Source organism: Trachymyrmex septentrionalis, unplaced genomic scaffold (genome assembly GCF_001594115.1).
Source record: "Trachymyrmex septentrionalis isolate Tsep2-gDNA-1 unplaced genomic scaffold, Tsep1.0 scaffold29, whole genome shotgun sequence".
Classification (NCBI taxonomy): Eukaryota; Metazoa; Arthropoda; class Insecta; order Hymenoptera; family Formicidae; genus Trachymyrmex; species Trachymyrmex septentrionalis.
Genome location: NW_017305451.1, coordinates 1,100,587 through 1,118,441, shown reverse-complemented (window position 1 = coordinate 1,118,441; position 17,855 = coordinate 1,100,587). Strand labels below are relative to the sequence as shown.

The 17,855-nt window shown below is 36.6% G+C and overlaps 4 protein-coding genes across 4 annotated transcripts in view; 2 read left to right on the top strand and 2 right to left on the bottom strand.

Annotated features, from left to right (window-relative positions):
- The window catches only part of LOC108749484 (histone-lysine N-methyltransferase SETD1), a 9,900-nt gene extending 2,592 nt beyond the window's left edge, over positions 1-7,308 (bottom strand). Inside the window, exons 1-5 of the mRNA XM_018488245.1 lie at positions 4,010-7,308; positions 3,656-3,928; positions 3,259-3,570; positions 1,963-2,229; positions 1,218-1,870 (exon numbers count right to left, since the gene is read on the bottom strand). Of these exons, the coding sequence (XP_018343747.1) occupies positions 1,218-1,870; positions 1,963-2,229; positions 3,259-3,570; positions 3,656-3,928; positions 4,010-5,758 (3,254 nt within the window). The 5' untranslated portion in view covers positions 5,759-7,308. The remainder of the gene's footprint in view (positions 1-1,217; positions 1,871-1,962; positions 2,230-3,258; positions 3,571-3,655; positions 3,929-4,009) is intronic.
- An 811-nt stretch (positions 7,309-8,119) lies between these two features.
- On the top strand, positions 8,120-9,068 carry LOC108749454 (cytochrome b-c1 complex subunit 6, mitochondrial). The gene is made up of 2 exons (XM_018488184.1): positions 8,120-8,345; positions 8,801-9,068. Exons 1-2 carry the CDS (start codon positions 8,250-8,252, stop codon positions 8,972-8,974), a joined length of 270 nt encoding a protein of 89 aa, XP_018343686.1. The 5' UTR covers positions 8,120-8,249; the 3' UTR covers positions 8,975-9,068.
- Positions 9,069-9,109: 41 nt separating this feature from the next.
- Positions 9,110-17,600, bottom strand: LOC108749452 (rabankyrin-5). The gene is made up of 13 exons (XM_018488182.1): positions 16,904-17,600; positions 16,653-16,842; positions 16,447-16,556; positions 16,042-16,301; positions 15,822-15,971; positions 12,698-13,101; positions 11,677-12,390; positions 11,313-11,585; positions 10,661-11,102; positions 10,388-10,585; positions 10,053-10,293; positions 9,545-9,800; positions 9,110-9,461 (listed from the first exon to the last, which is right to left on the bottom strand). The coding sequence occupies exons 1-13, from the start codon at positions 16,905-16,907 to the stop codon at positions 9,320-9,322; spliced, it is 3,384 nt and encodes a 1,127-aa protein (XP_018343684.1). The 5' UTR covers positions 16,908-17,600; the 3' UTR covers positions 9,110-9,319.
- Positions 14,118-15,058, top strand: LOC108749453. The gene is made up of 3 exons (XM_018488183.1): positions 14,118-14,295; positions 14,374-14,547; positions 14,624-15,058. The coding sequence occupies exons 1-3, from the start codon at positions 14,232-14,234 to the stop codon at positions 14,899-14,901; spliced, it is 516 nt and encodes a 171-aa protein (XP_018343685.1). The 5' UTR covers positions 14,118-14,231; the 3' UTR covers positions 14,902-15,058.
- Positions 17,601-17,855: the final 255 nt, after the last annotated feature.

Genomic DNA, 17,855 nt, shown 5'->3' with positions numbered 1-17,855 from the left:
CAAAATTCAGTGCAAAAAGATTCATTTAAGCGGACAGTGCCATTTTTTTGTTATTAAACACCGAAATACCATTGCGAATCGCTTAAATATCTCTATTTCTCTGCTCGCCAGACAGAAAAAAAATTTTTGTGGAGCATTGTAACTGGCGATGAAAATTGGATCTATTTTAATAATCCAAAACGCAAAAAGTCATAGATGGACCCTGCCCAGCCATCAACATCTACAGTAAATATCTGTGGCATAAAGCAATGCTCTGCATTTGGTGGGATATGCATTGTTTACTATAAGCTGCTCAACCGAATGAAAGTATGATACTGATCACTGGGGATCAATTACAATTGAACCATCTGAATAAAGCATTGTTAGAAAAAAGGCCAGCAGCAATCGACGCAAAGTTATGCTTTTGCGCGGCAATGCTCGACCACACGTTGCAAAAACCGTCAAGGAAACACTGATGCAGCTCGAGTGAGAAGTTCTCCCGCACCCAGCATATTCACCAAACTTAGGTCCTTCAGACTATTACTTATTCCAATCGATGCAACACGGCTTGGTGAATACACACTTCAGAAATTACGAGGATGTGCGAAAATGGATCGATAAATGAATTGCTTCAAAAGACCAATCGTTATATCGTCGCGGAATTCACTTATTGCCACAAAGATGGGAAAAATGTATAGCTAGCGAGAGAAAATACTTTGATGTATTTTTTGCTTTTAATATCGAGATAAATGAATTTTTTAAGCAAAAAAAACTAAGCCGCGGAAACTAAGTTTAGTATCTAATACTTTCGAGTCGAACTTTCATTACTCACTCTCGGAACGATCAAACCCACTAATCGAAAAGATTGTTATTAGATTATTACACATAAATCAATAAACATGTTCCGACCATGGGTGCTTTCCAGCAAGGACATAGTCACAGAGAATCGTTTCATTCTTATTTAACATAGACAAACAACAAAGATGTAATAATTCACTATGTTACACTGTGCCCTTGCTGGAAAGCACCCCAAATAAAGCAGCTAGCCCGTTTGCCAAGCAGTTGGATTCACAAGAATTAATCATATTCAATCGTTCGGCGAACAGGTTAACTAAAATTCATCCATTTTAAATGTGTCCATTGATTATTGCAATTAATCCTGCAGTATATATGCACTGTACTACGGTATTATATACAAAGAAAAATCAACATTACTTAAAAAAACTTATTTAACTAACCTTAGTCTTCTGATTTCTAAGCTCTCTTCCTCTGAGTCAGTTGTAGGAATCTCACTAAACATTTCAATCTTTTCATTATCCTTCAAAATGGGTTCATCATTGATGTATTTTGCTGACATTGTCTGTAGCGCTCTAATAATATTAGGTTGTATAGGACCTGGACTCTTGTGCCGTATAATATTATCATGTCCAGCTAGAGTCATCAGAGCTTCCGCAGCCGAATTTTCCATTTTTTGTATATCCGGTAACACCTCCTCCTTTATTGCTGATGTTGTTATCACCGGTTTCATGTCGCTCTGCGTTCCCTTATCTTCGGTGATTTTCGATGTATCTTTCACTTCCTTGTCTAAGGTTCTACATACATCAAATGGTTTTTCTTCCACTACAGATAATTTCTCAGAAATTCTTTCTTCTTCTTTTATGCTTTCATATCTTATGGAAGAAGATAATGAACTATTCAGATTGTCATCATCAATTTGCGGAAATTCGTTTGAATTTTGATCTTTAATTTTGATATCTGGTACCGGCGTTTCTCTGCCAGTTGGTGTAGGACAGTCTAGAGACCTTTGGATTGCAAGTTCCATCAAAATATCAGGATCTTCACTATTACAAGCCAAAGGCCTATTGTCGGACATTCGGCTATCTGTATCTTGCTAAAAATAAATTTATTTTAATTAGCATATCTCTTTAAGTCTGTCGTATTTTTTTTTTGTAATTATTGCGCTTACTTGCACTTTATACACACCTCATCCTCAAAGCAAGCTTCTTCATCGGAACTTTCATTTGAACTATCAGAAGATTCACTGGAACTAATCTCCTCGCTACTACTTTCGATTGACGAAGATGTAGTAGACGAGGAAGAAATGGTTGGGAGAGAAGTCATCGGTTTCTTTGTTTTTTGTACAGGTGGTACATCTAGATCACTATCACTTTCAATTGTTTCAATATCAGCATGACCCGATTGTCGACTGTCCTCATCCTGCGGTAGTGGGCTTGGAGCTTTGATCTTGCGCTACATATATAAAAATAAAACTAAAATATAACGTCCAATATTTAGCGAAGAAAAATATAAGATATAACATTATAAAATTTAATGTTAAGTGATAATAATTCCACATAATTTTACGCATAATGTTACTGCTGTTTATAACTTTTGATTCCTTATTTTATTTAACAGATTGAAGAACTTTTCCTATACAAAATAAATAACAATAAATAAAGGGTAAAGTAAGAGTCAAACACATTTTTTTAAATTGTCACACAATTAAAAAGAATAAATTACGAATAGAGAAAAGTAAAATTGAAAAAATATAATAAAATAAAAACTCAGTTTAAATATAAATAAATTACAAATAAATCCTTATTTTATATCCTTAATTTATCCTTAGTTTACATTTTTTTCCTCTTGATTCTTCAATTTCTTTTATTAAATTAAATTTGTAACTCTTACAATAATTTTCCGTTTTTATATATATATTATATTTAAGACTTGACGTTATATGTTAAAATCAGTAACTTAGATTCCACATATACTGCCTTGATATCTCATATTTACTATGATTACTGTTTTTATTCGATCTAATCTTTGATAATTTAAATGCTCGTTAGACACTATGAATTGCTTAAGCCAGAGTTCAATTCCGCATAAAATGTATTAAAAAGTGCTAATTTGTGAATAACAGCATCTAAGGCTTTATGATAAGATTTGGCAACCGTGGAGCTGCTTGCCGCTCTTTGGTTGAATTTAATCTCATAAGTATTTGAATTTGAAACAGATTCCATTAGTTTTGGCAACCTGTAAGTGACTGCCTTGTCCGAAAAAAATCTAATATAAAATACGAATATTGTTGAAGAAGACTCCAAAGAGAATCGAAACATTCAATAAATTCTCTAAACTTTAAATAAAGAAGACATCTGTACATCAAATGGAGTAACAATTTTACTTGTAAAAAAAAAAATATGTTTGTGCACTTTCTTCCATGCTGATTTTCAATAGCCTAGATTTTTTGTTTTTGTTATTTTATATTTAACATTATCTTACCCTAAATGAAGGCATCTTTGGCATACTAGCTCTAATACCCAAACCAAAACCATCGTAATTGAGCCCCAGTGGTGTTGCTTGCTCCAATAATGATGACAATCCCTGCGATTTTACGTCTTCTTTTGTTGTATTATTGACAATAATATTATCACTGCTACCCTGAATTTGATTTTTTTCTGATTTCTTTTCGTCCCACCAAACTTCAAACAATTTAAATGCCGTGTTCTCTATCATCTTCTTATTAAAATCTTTCTTTAGAATTTGCTTTAATTCATTTACAACTCTGCTTAATACTCCATTGATAGTAGGTCCCTATAAATAGAAATATTTTTAAAAGTTAGTTTTAAAAGTTCTAAATGCAAAGTTTAGATTTATACATTTGTGTGATCAATCTTACCTGTGGATCTTTTGTGATATTATAATTTGCCATAGCATGTAACCGAGATTGAAAAGAGGAATAATAATTTGTTCCTTGATGATTTCCGATTGTTGCCGAAAAAGACGCTGTGTTAGGTTGATAATGGCTTTGCAAATAAGTTGTTCCATAAGGATAAGGATATTGCGTCGGTCGCGGCCAATTATAAACATCGTTAGAAGGATAGTGAGTTAAATGTCCTGGATAACCAGCTGCCGGATATAGTTGATTCGAAGGTTCAGTCTGTGCTATTACCTATCAAAAAGAAATTTATGAATATAAAATAGGCATGTGTATGCGATGAATACTACATTTCATATGTATAAATGTTCTCACTTCCTCAATTTTTTCATCTCCTGAACTTAAAGGACTCAGAGACATTCTGTCGTCGTCAGGCGGTGGAGGTGGAGGTGGTTCCTTAGGTGGCTCTGGTTCATTGTCATCAGGTGCTGGGCTGTAACTTCCTAACAACGCTTCATCTTCACTGGAACTTATGACACTACCTAAATCCTCATCCACGGAAAACTGACTAATGCTATTTTCATGAGCTTTTCTCCGTTCTTTATTTCTCTCTACTACTTTATCAAAACACTGTTTGTATATCTCACGTGAGAGGAAAGGACTGGGTGGGTCTGACAACATCTCATTGTCACCAAATTGAGATTTTTTGTCATCTTCTGAGTCACTGCCAAACTGTAAGAAAGGAGGTGCCATTCCACCTGCTTTATCCTTTAGTAACATAGCAATTCTTGTATCTAAATCTAATGTCTTGCGAGTTTCATCAGGAGAATCACGAGGTGTACTCTTTGCTGTAGTCTGATTCTCCTTTTCCTTTTTAGGAGTGGTATGTGCTTTTGCACTGGAAGTTTTATTATTAATCGATGTGACATTAGAACCAGTATTGTCCAAATTTGTCGCATGTGGTTGAATTGGCCAGACAGAAGTTGAGCTTGAATATCCTGCTGGTCCAGAATTATTACCCCACCATACATTCGAGTTCTGTTGAATTGGTATGTTCTGTGACACATTTTGCGGAATATTAGTTAAATAGCTACTCGGAGGTTGATGATGATAATTGCTGTAGTAAAAGTCATAATTTGTTGCTGGAGTAGAATTTTGAGAATAATTACTAGAATAATTCAATTCACTGGGCGCTGTTCCATAACCCAAATCACTACCTGTACTGCCACTCGGTGTAGGATAGTCTCTGTATTTGTTATATCTTGAATTTTCTACATATGGCTCTCTGCTCTTTTCTATATTTAGAATAGGTTTTTTACTATTTCTAAAGTCGTCCCTCTCCTCGGGCAAAGCCTTTTCCACTGGTGTCTGATGTTTTTCTGGCTCTGGCTCTGGCTTCGGTGGCTCTTTTTCCACCTTCTTTTCAGGTGGTTTTTTCTCTATGGTTAACTCCTCAAACATCTTCTTACACTCTTCGCCAAAGGGATCCAGAAAAACCCTTAATACTTTCCCCATCACAGATGTATTATTCAACTTTTCTACACATGCTTTAGAAGCCTTGGTCGATTCAAACACCACTCTTGCTATGCCAAGATGTTTATTGTTTAACGGGTGGTAATAAATAGTAAGCTCTTCTATAGATCCAAACTTCTGAACCATGTTTGTTAAAAATGTCTTATCAATATTGTCATTTAAATGGCAAAACGTTACCTCTAGTGGAGGAGGTTCTCCACAGTAATTGGAATCAATTTTAAATCTAGGTACAGGTAGATCAAGCTGTTCCAATCGAGTCCAGATTCTAGTTAATTGCGATCTGGGATCTCGAGGTTGAACTTGTGGATACGTTGGATCGCCTGGAACGGTCCCATCATACCTACATAGTCTTGTAGCTCCTTTAACTAAAAACGGATCGACCAGTAGCTTGAAATTCCTCTGAGTCTTCTGGGTCACTGGTGGCACAGCCGTATCCTTCTGCGAATGTGTCACGTGGCTGTGACTATGTTTTGAAGACGGCTGGCTCGAGTTCTGTGACGAGCTCTGAGAACTGCCATGGGAATGGCGATGACGATGCGAATGCGCATGCGAATGTCCATGTCCATGACCATGTCTCTCCATGCCGTTCATTGCCTCCGAGCATCATCCATTCACATGAACTTCTGTCGTAAACATTTATCCAAACTTTAGATGATATTGCTATTATGCTGAATGCAAATCAACTTGTATAGTATTTGCATCTTTCCAGAAAAGTGTCTATCAAACATGCAAAATAAATTGTACGCGTTTACACAAATTGAATTGCAAATCAGTATGACACAATTTCCATACATCACTCTGTTTATCACTTAAAAATAATCAACTATAATTATATTTAAAAAATAGCGAATTTGTTGTTGGAACAAGTTTGTCTCTTTTACATTAGTGATATGTGGTGTAATTACATGATCGAGATCGTTCATTAATCATAAAATTGCAAAGTAATCGCGCGCTTACGTATACAGACTAGTCTTATAGTTTGTTACAAGCATTAGCAGTTCCTTTCTCTTCTGCATCGTACGCGTGCAACCAGGTTAGAGGTAACGATCGCGTGAAATCTTTGTCACTCTGCTGTGGATCTTCATACGAAAACGCATTCTTTCGTAGCGTGAACGCAATACACACGTCGCTGGATCGATACGATCCCCGGTGCGGAGTTATCGATATGGCATCCTTAGATGAAATCCAAAAGCCGTCGTGTCCTGTTCACAGATTTACAACGTGGTCCCTCTCTCTCTCTCGCACTAACTTTGGCTGTTCAGTTTCGCACGAGAACGTTATGCGGTTCTACTCAACGGCACATAACCTCGAAAGCGCTTCTAAGCGCTCCTTTTAGGTTGGCTTGCCCGCGACGGTAAGCCACTGAGAATATTTCCTCGTCGAGATCCTTCAGGTAGAACACCGTCGACGATTCCTCGGTCGTACACGTTGAAACGTTCCGAGAATCTCGCTCTCTCACCTTTGCTTCTCTGCTTATCTCCCACTCTCCTCGCCTCACTTTTTCTGTCTATACCTCTTCTTCTCTCTTTGCCTCCCTCGCTCGATCTATCACTTCGACCAGAACCTTTAGATCCTTATTCAATCAAGTTGCAGTTTCTTCCTTTGCCAGAAATCGCGTAACTTTTGTAAAACGTCCAGGGACGATGCGTAACGGCGCGAGTGTCCCGAGCCTATTCCCTATCGAGCTATCGAACCGATCGTCCTTTCGACTATTCCGCTGTTGTTTCCGCTCACCGCTGACGAATTCGCGATCTTCGGCGATTCCGCACTCCGGCTGAGAAATGTGAAAAAACGTACGGACAGAGTTTTTTTACCTTTTTCTCTCTCTCTCTCTCTCTCTCTCTCTGTTTCTCTCGTTCGCTAGCTGACCCGTCGCGACAACGCGATTCTCTGTCCTTCTCTCTCTTTCTCAAGTTGACGCACCTGAAGCGTGTTTGGCTGATCTGTGTCTATATGTTTCACTTGCGCACACGAGTGACGAGACGCACTTTGCGCATCCCCGTGCTCGTAAACACGCTCGCGCAAACCGGGCCGACGTCGTCGACGAGCAAACACGCGTCCTTCTTCGCGATTCAATTGCAGATAGTATCATTCTTTATTCTTCCAAACGCTTTCTCTCTCTCTCTCTCTCTCTCTCAAATTATGGGTTAATTACTAATACTGGACGCCCTCAACTCGTTTGCACCCTCCCTCTGCATCCCGCGAAAGTTATAACTCGCGTACCCTAGATGACTTCGATCAAACTCCATTTAATTTAATTGATGATCAATTCAGCCCCGGTGAAATTGCAGCTAGACTCCTACGTGAATTATTTCTAACTTGTCCTGTATTTCGATATATATATGATATATTTTAACATATACTTTTTATACATGTAATTGTTATTCTTTAAATATTTGATATATATTATATAGCATATATATAAAATAAATTTTGTCTCGAATCATCTTGAATTCTTGCGAATTATAGATCTATTCGCGTTGCCTGCACTTTTTGCATTAAACATCTTCGTTTTCTTTCTCTTCGACGCGCAAATATATATATTTATCTCATTTTAAGTGCAAAAATTTTTGGAGATTTCAAGCAACGCGAACAAACCTATATAATTTGCATGAAATGGATTCCTTGCAATAGATTTTCGGTCTTATTTCTGAACACACCTAAAAGGAACCGATGTGAACATTGCAACATACGGGTTTCGCATACAATTACAGTTGCACAGCCGCATAAACGTATGCTTAAAAAAAATTATGCAATCGTGTTGGAAGTGCGTCTTTATAATAGAAATGCGATTAGATAATTTTTTTATGCATCCGTTTATACAGATTACAAGTCTGAATATATGCCCTTAAAATCGTAACCAATCACTTTTCAGTCTACCTATTATCTGTAGCAGCTGATTGGCTACCGTATACGAATTCTTCGATACAACCTTAAATTTCGATCAATCGATGAATCGTGACAATTCTTCCTGAACGTTTTGAGTTGTGGTTATCTTCATTCATTTTCAAGTCTCTTGGTTCCTTCAGAAACTTGAGGAGTCCACTTCCACGATATCAGAGTATCCTAATAAATAAAAGAAATGTCGATACAGAATTTCTTCAAGCGTTATCTGCCAGTAGTCAAGGCCGACGAGGGAGAGGAAGAGGAACTAGTGGATCCACAAACAGTCCTTCGGGTGACAATCGTTATATAATGTTTTGTCTTTCGAACGCGTGTAAATACCTTGCCGATTTTTCGAAATACGGTCGCATTTGATTAAGTTTAAGCCACGATTATGACTTATGTTGCGTTTTGTGATTTCACGATTTGAAGAAAATTTTAACTGGAAGAAGAAGGTTCTCAAATTCCAATATTCTGTCTGCTGCTCTTTAACATCAAAATAGCAGTTTAATAAAGCCGAAATAGAATACGAGCTTTAATAAAATTTTTTTTATACGAATATAATTTTGTTAATGAAGTAAAACAATTGAATTGGTTTATAATTTGGTTTAAATTTAAATTGTTTATATGGTTATATATATCAATTATTAATAAAAGAATTGACGTTAAAAGCTGTTTATGATAACATTCTATCACGATCTAACATTATCTCGTATCATTTTAATTTATATCTGATTTTTCCTTATGCAGGAGCAATGCAGTCAACTACAGAAATGCACCAGTTTCAAAGAGAAGTTAGACACGTGCAACAATCGTGTTAATTCAAGATCTCACACAGAGGAAACATGTGTAGAAGAACTTTTGGATTACGTCCAATGTGTAGATCATTGCGTCGCGAAGACTCTGTTCACTAAACTCAAATAATTGCATAATATTCCCATAAAGAGCTAAACTGTTGTTTGCAAAAATTAAAGCTAAAAGTTTCTCTTAAACATGTACATATATAATCAAATACTAGCAATAAAAGATTAAATTATTACAGATAGAAATATTTCTTTGTGATTTCTTCTTCATCTGTATTTCAACTCTACGAAATAGTTTTTAACAAATTTGAACAATGTGTATACAATAGAATACATAAAATATGAATGACATAATTATACACAGACTTTCAGTTCAGTTCGTTCTATTTTTTGTCATATAAAAAAATGTTGGAATGATCTTTTTCTCCATTTTTGTCATATATATATATATAAATTCTTATTTTAACTATGATGGTTGAAGAGAACCAGTACCCAGTAATACATCAAAGCATACATTGCACACACGTACTGGTTTATTCAAGCCAAATTTCAAGATTGGTACATCTTGACCTGAGCACTTGCTGCACAAAATTCGTCCACAATGTCGGCTAAAAAAAAAGAGAATATTAAATATATGTTTAAAAGATTAACACACACGTTCAATTTTGCCCTTAAAATAATTCAACAATACCAATGATGCTTGCGCATTGTAAGAGAGAATTTTGTTCCGCACTCTAAGCAGCAATCCTTGTCGGACCACGGCGCTTCTTGTGTTAAAGAATCTAACAGTCTATACAACAACTGTTTCGTAGCTACTTGATAATTGAAGATCGTAATTCCATCTTTATTCATCGAACCTAGGCATGCCCCAGCTTTCACTAATGTTCTACAAAGATTGCCATTGCCCTTCATGTACGCGATCAACAACGGAGTATTTCCATCCAAATCTGAAATATACAAACTCAATAAGACACATATATGGTGCTTTTCAGCAAGAAACATGATGTAACAATCATCGTAATATAATCACTTCATCTTTGTTTAACATTGACAAATAACGAGAATGTAATTATTCATTGTCATCTGTGTCTCTTGCTGGAAAACAATCATAATATACAGTTTAGCTAAGAGAGATTGCATTGTGTTTTAGAATAATTTTAATCTTCCAAATAATTTTATCGTTGTCTTTTTTGTATAACCTGCGTTATTAACTGGATATTGCGACATGCATTCTAAGAATAGATCGCATATCGTCGCAGCATTGTCCCTCGCGCATCTGGCCAGTTCATGTAGAGGATTACGACCTTTGAGATTCACTGCTTCCGCATCTAGCGTACATTCAGTCAATAATGTTCGCACCACTGAGACATGACCTTCTCTTACAGCTACGTGCAACGCGTTATCGCCATCCGCGTTTACCGCGTCAAAATTAATATTGTTCTACGCAAACGAGAATTTGTTTATTGTAAAATATCGTGGTTATATCGAGATTAAGATTGTTAATTTCGATAAATAGTATTAGATCGGTTCTTACTTGCAATAACGCAGAGACAACAGCGGCATGTCCTGCTTTGGCCGCCACGTGCAGCGCGGTGTTTCTATTTGCATCCGTATCGTTGACACGAGCACCCGCCAGAATCAAACTTCGCACTAACATCTCATTCCCCGACACGGCGGCAAGATGTAAGGGTGGCGTTTGTGTAACGTCGTGTATTCTCGAATTTACGTCTACCTGAAAAATAACAATCGGCTGCAGATACTGGCTTTATACATAATTAATTTATTACGCTTAAATTAAATGCAATACTTGTATCGACAATAAAAATAGAATGCTTTCCATGTCATCCTTCTGTATAGCAGTATGTAAGAAATTTCTGCCTTTATTATCGTATTGTTCAGCGGCTTTAGGTAATCTCTCTAATATTGCTTGTGCGGCTTTGTTATTGCGAACTGTCAGGGCGGTCGCGAAAGGCGACAGTCCTTTTTTATCTCTTTTATTCAGATCTATATTTGGGTGGCACAGTAGAAGAGAAATAATCTGCGAATGCTGATTCTGTATCGCCACATGCACAGGTGTTTTTCCCTCCGCGTCGCGGGCATTCACATCAGCTCCGTGCTCGATGAGCGTTTGAACGACTTGCTCCAATCCCCATTGACAACACAAATGTAACGGCGTGCACTCGTCTCTTGCCTCGTCTCCACCAGCACCGTCTGGGCCAGATCGTCTTGGAGCATTTAAGTCGCATCCACTGCAAAATAATAAATCATTATTTAAAAAAAGGTAAAATATAATGTTTGAAATTACTTAAATAACTTCTTTTTGTACTAAATCAAATTCCTCCTAAATCAAAATATCTCCATCATGACAAATTACAAAATATAAGATAATATCTGTAATAATTTTTTAAAATAAATCTCTGCTTGTTGTCCATCCTTCTCAACTAAAAAAAATTTCACACCTTCTAATCAAGAACTGTGCAATATCCTCTTTGTTATCGTCGATTGCTCTGTGTAACAACGTTTGTTGACAGCCATCGGGGCCTGGACCCCAACAATCTGTGTCCGCTCCATGTTTAACCAAAATTGATGCAGTATCTTCTTGATCCGAATCTAAAGCATCCCATAACGGACATCCTATTGAAGTGTCTACGCCTCGCCTGCAAAGAGCCTCTACCACTTCGCCCAGTCTACAATGTACGCATAGTTGTAACGGTGTCTCTCCATTGGCTGTTCTGCACATACCAAAATTAATAAACAGTTAATAAAATTGAAACTGTGATCGCAAATAGATTTCTGTAAGTTTTAATATATTATCAAACTCACTTCGCGTTCATGTCAGCACCATTTTCTAACAAAAATATCGCTGTAGCCGAATCCTCTTTCAGTATCGCTTGATGCAATAACGTCAGGCCTTCGTCGTTGCGCTCGTTCACGTCAGCTCCAGCTTTTATCAGAGCCAGCACGATATCTTTACCTTTCTTGAATGGTGTCTTTATAGCCAAACTCAGAGGTGTCTCGTTCGCGTTGTTCTTAATAGTCAACTGCGAATCCAAATTTGTAGCGTCTAATAACTCGATGACTATGTCAGTGTATAGATTCGAAATAGCGAAATGAATTGGCGCGTCGCCAGTGGAAAGAGTAACGACATCGGTCGGCAACCCGTTTTTTAACAGAGCATGAGTCAGATTCTTTAAACCCACTCTGCACGCTTCGTGTAGTATTGTGAAACCTTCGTTGTTAGTTTTCGTTAAATTATTATTACAATATTCTACTAAAAATAACGCTGCTTCTTCTTTGCATTCTTGCGTCAAGATATGAAGCAATGTGTTTCCGGTGACATCATATGTTGGATTCGGTATAGCGCCTTTAGCAAGCAATTTCGACGCAAAATATTCGTTGAAAGGTTCCATCTTCATTGCAAAACACAACGGCGTATCATCTTCGTTTGTGATTTGATCTACATCTATATTCTTCGCCTCGAGTAATAAATCGAACAGCATCTCGTTTTTCTCCGAGATACAGCTATGAAGCGGAGTCCTGTAAAAAAGCATGAGATAAAAAATGCTAATAATCTTAACTTGACGTATTTCAAAATGTATTATAAATTCTACTTCAAATTTTATCAGACAATCATTTAGTTTCTACATTATTTGGAGTATAATGTAAGGGCTCAGACACAATAAAAGGAATAAGAAACTAGGAATAAAATTTGAATCTATTAAAAGCTGTGCAGTTGAAATCTGTTACTCCTTGTATTTTATTTAATAATTAATTTTCACTGTGCCTCTGAATTCTAAGAGTTAAAAATTTTTAAACAGAAAGCTGATAGAGAATACAAATTTACCATCCTCTGTGGTCTTGTAAGTTCGGATCAATTCCCGCTTGGAGTAATCTCGTTCCAACCGCCAACATGTTTTCCGTATTGTGCTTTGCTACTAGATGCAAGGCAGTGCAGCCTTCCAGTTGCTTAAAATCGGCCGCATTCTTCGTACTCTCGTTAATTTTCACAGCCTCACATAACTTTGATACGCTGCCATTGTTCTCCAGCTGCTCGATTATAAACTCGGATGAGTAGGAGTCTCCCTTCAAGATAGCTGAATGAAGGAGAGAAAGACCTCTCGCGTCTTTCGCATTTAAATCCGCTCCGTGCTCGACCAGGGTGCGTGCCAGAGATGGTTGGCGAGTTTTTAAGGCAACTTCTAGAGCTATTTCTCCTTTGTAATCCACAACATTGACAGCCTTCGGAAGCTAACATAAATAATCGCAACATTAGCGTCAACAAAAGGCAAAAGATATCAAAAAATTCATCACCTTCATTTTCTTTAAAATTGATTTGAAGATTACTCTACGTAACGCATAATTTTAAAGCTTTCAAAAAATATTTATATTATTAATCTTATTATACATAGTAATAAAACATCTTATTATAAAACAGTAATAAAAATTATTAAAAACAATATAATAATTAAACATTTAAATTTCGAATGAACGTACGTTTAAAGTACCATTTCAAATTAATATTTTAATTTTTAAATAAATGTCAAGTCATAATAACAACCGTTGCGGAAGAAGCTGAGGTTTGAGAACCACTGCTATCAGCGCGTGTACGTGTGTGTGTTCACGCATTGGAATGGCACGTACGGTATCGGGTCAGCGCGAAAAAGTGGAGGAAATATGGAGATTATTTTCTGATATACATGGAAGACCGAGGGAGTATTAAAGCCACCGCCAAGGCGGATGACGTGGTCTTCGCAAATCGCGGTACGTCCAACCGACCGCAATCGGCCGTCGACCAGTCGTTGTCCCACGAGTTTCTAATGCATTTTCGCACGAGGCGGTTCCACGATACCGTGGTGCGTGTCGCGAAATAAGACATAATAATGCGTTATGCAAACGAAACTCTGTGATAGATGGGCGCCGTTTGTTCGCCGCTCTATTTGACGGTGAGCGTCGATTAGTGCGTGTTAATTAAGAGGATAATGAGAGATCGGAAAGTTTCGATTTAGAAACTTCACACGAATACGAAGGACCACCCAACGGTGAAATCTAGCGCTTTCCAACGAATCTCAAACGAGAGATTCGTCAACAATTAAAAAAGTGATTATTTGCAATCGTCCAAGTCTTTCATAATTCTACGCATAATAAGGTTATTTAGGCGAAACATATGGATGATATTCTTTATTTTAATATAGTTGGTAAAGTAATCTTGAAGAGAAAAGAATATAAAAATCTCATACTAAATATTAATATAAATATTATTTCAGATTCGTCATTATTACTGAAATAAAGTGTGTGTGTGATCAAGTAACATACTTCATACATTACTGATTTATATAATAATTACTCCTTGACAAGATACGAATGATATCGCTAATAAAATGTATAATTTAAAGCCAAGTCTACAGATTATGATATTATATATCAGTATTTTCTATATATCACGTATGTTTCTTTTTGTATTGACAATATGAAAAATATTGTAAATGAGAACACGAGATTAATGTTCCTTGAAATTTATAGATATTTCACAAGTAGAGGCAGAAGGTATTTCATGTTTCAAGTGTCTCATGACATTCACAAACCCGGACGACACAGATCTGCTTTGTTCTCATTTCGACGGGAGTGCCAAATTCCAAGTGTTCTGTCCAACCTCGACGCTTTGTATGAAAAGAACCGTTCAGTATAAGTCTAAAAGTAGGTAGCCGAGTCTCGCAAGTGTTGTTGTCTAAGTGATGTAGGCGTTTATTTATTTACGAATTTCTTCTTTCAGCATCTGTAGTGACCACTGTTCAACGAGATTGCGCGCCACAGAAATATACTTCTCACACTTACAACGACGCCGATAAGCAGTGGTATAAAAAGGAAGAAGTCGTAACATCCGCTTATGACGAGGGTTGCTTTATTGGAGAACACAGAGGCGCGCCTACTGGCCCACCTGAATACTGCTTTTGTAGTTTTCATCTGTGCAATTCATCTCCTTTGCAAATTGGAACGTTTAACAAAGTATATGGGGCAATATTAGCGATGTTAATTATGAGATTGTTATAAAATTGTTTGTAGCACATGTTACTTAAAAGAAAGTGCAGTTTCGTGCACATGGTAAGTATCAGTCTCTCCTGTTAAGTATGGAAATGCAGAGATCATAACAAAATTGCAAATGTCATATCATAAATACAAAAATATTGAGGCCTATCCAATATGAATGACCACAAATAGCTAACTTATTTGTTATTAAAAAGTTATTACATTAAATAGTTTATTTTTAATTTTGTAATTTGTAAATTCCTATTTCTATATTTATAATTTTGGAATAATATATGAAAAGATTGAAAATGAAAAAAAAAATCTTTTCTATCTCAAATTATCTTATTAAAGATAATAATTGGAACATTTTCTATATTTATAAAAAGTATTACAAATACACATTAAAGTATATTTATGAAAAGTATTACAAATATACATTAAAGTATAAAAAAATCTATTCATTGCTAATGTTTGTGTAAATTTGATGTCTGAAATGATTGAAAAGGTTTATCATAGTTTTTAATAAATATGAGGGAATATAAGAAATTAACAAAGATTCTTTGGAGTGATCTAATAATTTTACATATATATAATCACTGCCAAAAATTACTAAGACAAAATTATCATTTATCCCAAATGTTCGTAAACAAAACGTATTTTGTACATGTATAAGTACTTAATTAACATTTAAACTCGAGCTGTGAACATGTAAGTAAATTGTAATAATATAACATTTAAGATATTCAATGAACAAATTATAATATTAAATCCTTGTATATTTTAATGGTACAATATTTTCATATTATGTTCATATATATTTTTTTATGAATTGCAAATAATTATGTGTATTGCAATCATTAATTTAAATTACTTCAATAAAATTTACTTTAATAAATATGTCACATTTGGCTTTTCAACAATCATAAAAGGAAGAAAAAACTTACCTCGGCGTTATGTTCCACCAAGTACAGAAACACGACATCTTCACGCATCAAACGTACCGCTGCGTGCAAAGGATATTTGCTCTTTGTTTGTAGTAATTTGTACAGTAAAGAACCAGGCATTTCCTTGAAATCCTCGCCGGTCAAATCTTCCTATAATATATATATATAGGCATTTTAGGTTTTAAAATTAATATTATTACTCTGATAATGTCAATCTTACCCAATGCGCTGAAATTAAGGAGCTGCAATGCTCCTTCAATTTTAGAGTACCCAATTCCTCAGCGGCTGAGTACAATCCCACGCAATTCTTCAATCCCACTGTCCCAATCAGATATCTTTCGCATTGATCTACTAGATCGGACAATTGGAAACCCGCTGCCGCTTTCATCAGATCTAACGTTAGGTGTTCCTGAGATACTTTGCCTGTATAGATCCATTTCAGCAGCACTAATGCAACGGCACTATTTAAACTGCTCCAATCTGGAAACATATGTAATATGAACACAACAATTGTATTAAAGTAAGATTAAGAACCAATCTAAATGTATTAAGTAAAAATAAAACATAAATTAAAGTATTAAAGTAAAAATAAGATATAAACAAATGAGTTGCAAGTTTATCTAACCTAAAACAGTTTTTTCCACAAGAGCTGTATCGCTGAAGAAATCAGACCTGGCAGACAACACGAATTTATGCGCCGGTATCTCTTGGTCGATCAGTTTTATATTTATATCACTGAAAACACAAACAGTTTAAAAAATAGATTATTAATATCTTACATTATTATTGTTGCAGGATACCTGAAATTTCAGGTTATACGCATAAGGATACCTGTAACGATGTTGACAGTACAAGGATGCGACCGTCGCCAGAAGTCTGGCGACGAATCCACCCTCCTGCTTCTCAGCGGTGGCGACGGCGTACTCCCGTTGCAATTCCGCGTTCGCATTGTACAAATTGACATACTGCTCTCGCAACAGGGTCAAATGTTGTTGCCACTTCTGCGCCTCCGTGGGATCCTCTGAAATGATCAGCGGTCGTGCGAGGACGTGTGAACTTCTCGAAAATACTGAATAACTTACCCATACTTGAAAGAGGAAAAAGAGTGAGAAACCGTCACGTCCGGCGTTCGGTGCTCGGCGTAATCCGACACGACGTTATCGCTCGTGGCGCGGGCCCGCCGCGCATTTAACGTACGTTCATTTAAACCCTTAGCACCGCCCGTCGAATCACCTGGTGAGATAAGAAAAGGAAAAAAAAGAGGAGATAGAGGAAACCGGCAGACGTGAGACGGCGCTGCCAAGAGGAGGAGATTCCAAGGGGAAGATCGTCGGGACCAACCGGGATCCTCGGGAGAACGTAGAACGCCGCCGCGGCACCCCTAGGCATCGCGCACTATCGCACATGTGTCACATCGCACACACGCCCACAACGTCATTATGGAATCTGTCAACGCGCGCGCCAATGCACGGATACACGCCAATGCACGCACGCGTGCGCGACGAATGCACTGAATGCACGAGGAACGGACAAAGATAGACGACTGCGCGACCTGCGACCGATCGTTTTTTTCTTCTTCTTAACAATGAATTTTTTCCACGAATTTTTACAAAAGTATCTGCTTGACTTCTTTGGCAAGAATAAATAATAGAATGTGATGCAACAGAAATTACGTCGCTCGTTATGATACGCTATAGAAAAGGGACGATAAAAACAAATGCATTTGAAGGAGGAAGGATAGAGATATATAATACGAAGGAGAGGCAGAGAGGGGTCCAATTATAATTAATTAATTTTAAATTTGAAGTAGCGATATATGCGAGATAACAGAGCTAGGCGACCAATGAATGAACACGTCTACATTCATCCACAATGATCTCGATATGAATCGTTCTGTGAGATTGTTAGGGCTGATTTTCACAGGCGAATAGATTTGGAATTGAAATTAAAAAAAAAATGATCTTTTCTTTTTTCATTCAGATATCGAAGTTTTTATAAAAGATATTCATTGTAGAAATCAGAATTAACAAGTAA

Coding starts and splice junctions, on each gene's coding strand:
- LOC108749452 (XM_018488182.1), bottom strand. Junction 15,972..16,041: donor CCTTAATTTCAGCGCATTGG/GTAAGATTGACA, acceptor TATATATTATAG/GAAGATTTGACCGGCGAGGA. Junction 10,294..10,387: donor TTGTCTCTGCGTTATTGCAA/GTAAGAACCGAT, acceptor TCGTTTGCGTAG/AACAATATTAATTTTGACGC.
- LOC108749454 (XM_018488184.1), top strand. CDS start 8,250: ATGTCGATACAGAATTTCTTCAAGCGTTATCTGCCAGTAGTCAAGGCC. Junction 8,346..8,800: donor ATCCACAAACAGTCCTTCGG/GTGACAATCGTT, acceptor TTCCTTATGCAG/GAGCAATGCAGTCAACTACA.
- LOC108749453 (XM_018488183.1), top strand. CDS start 14,232: ATGTATAATTTAAAGCCAAGTCTACAGATTATGATATTATATATCAGT. Junction 14,296..14,373: donor CAGTATTTTCTATATATCAC/GTATGTTTCTTT, acceptor TGAAATTTATAG/ATATTTCACAAGTAGAGGCA. Junction 14,548..14,623: donor CGTTCAGTATAAGTCTAAAA/GTAGGTAGCCGA, acceptor TTCTTCTTTCAG/CATCTGTAGTGACCACTGTT.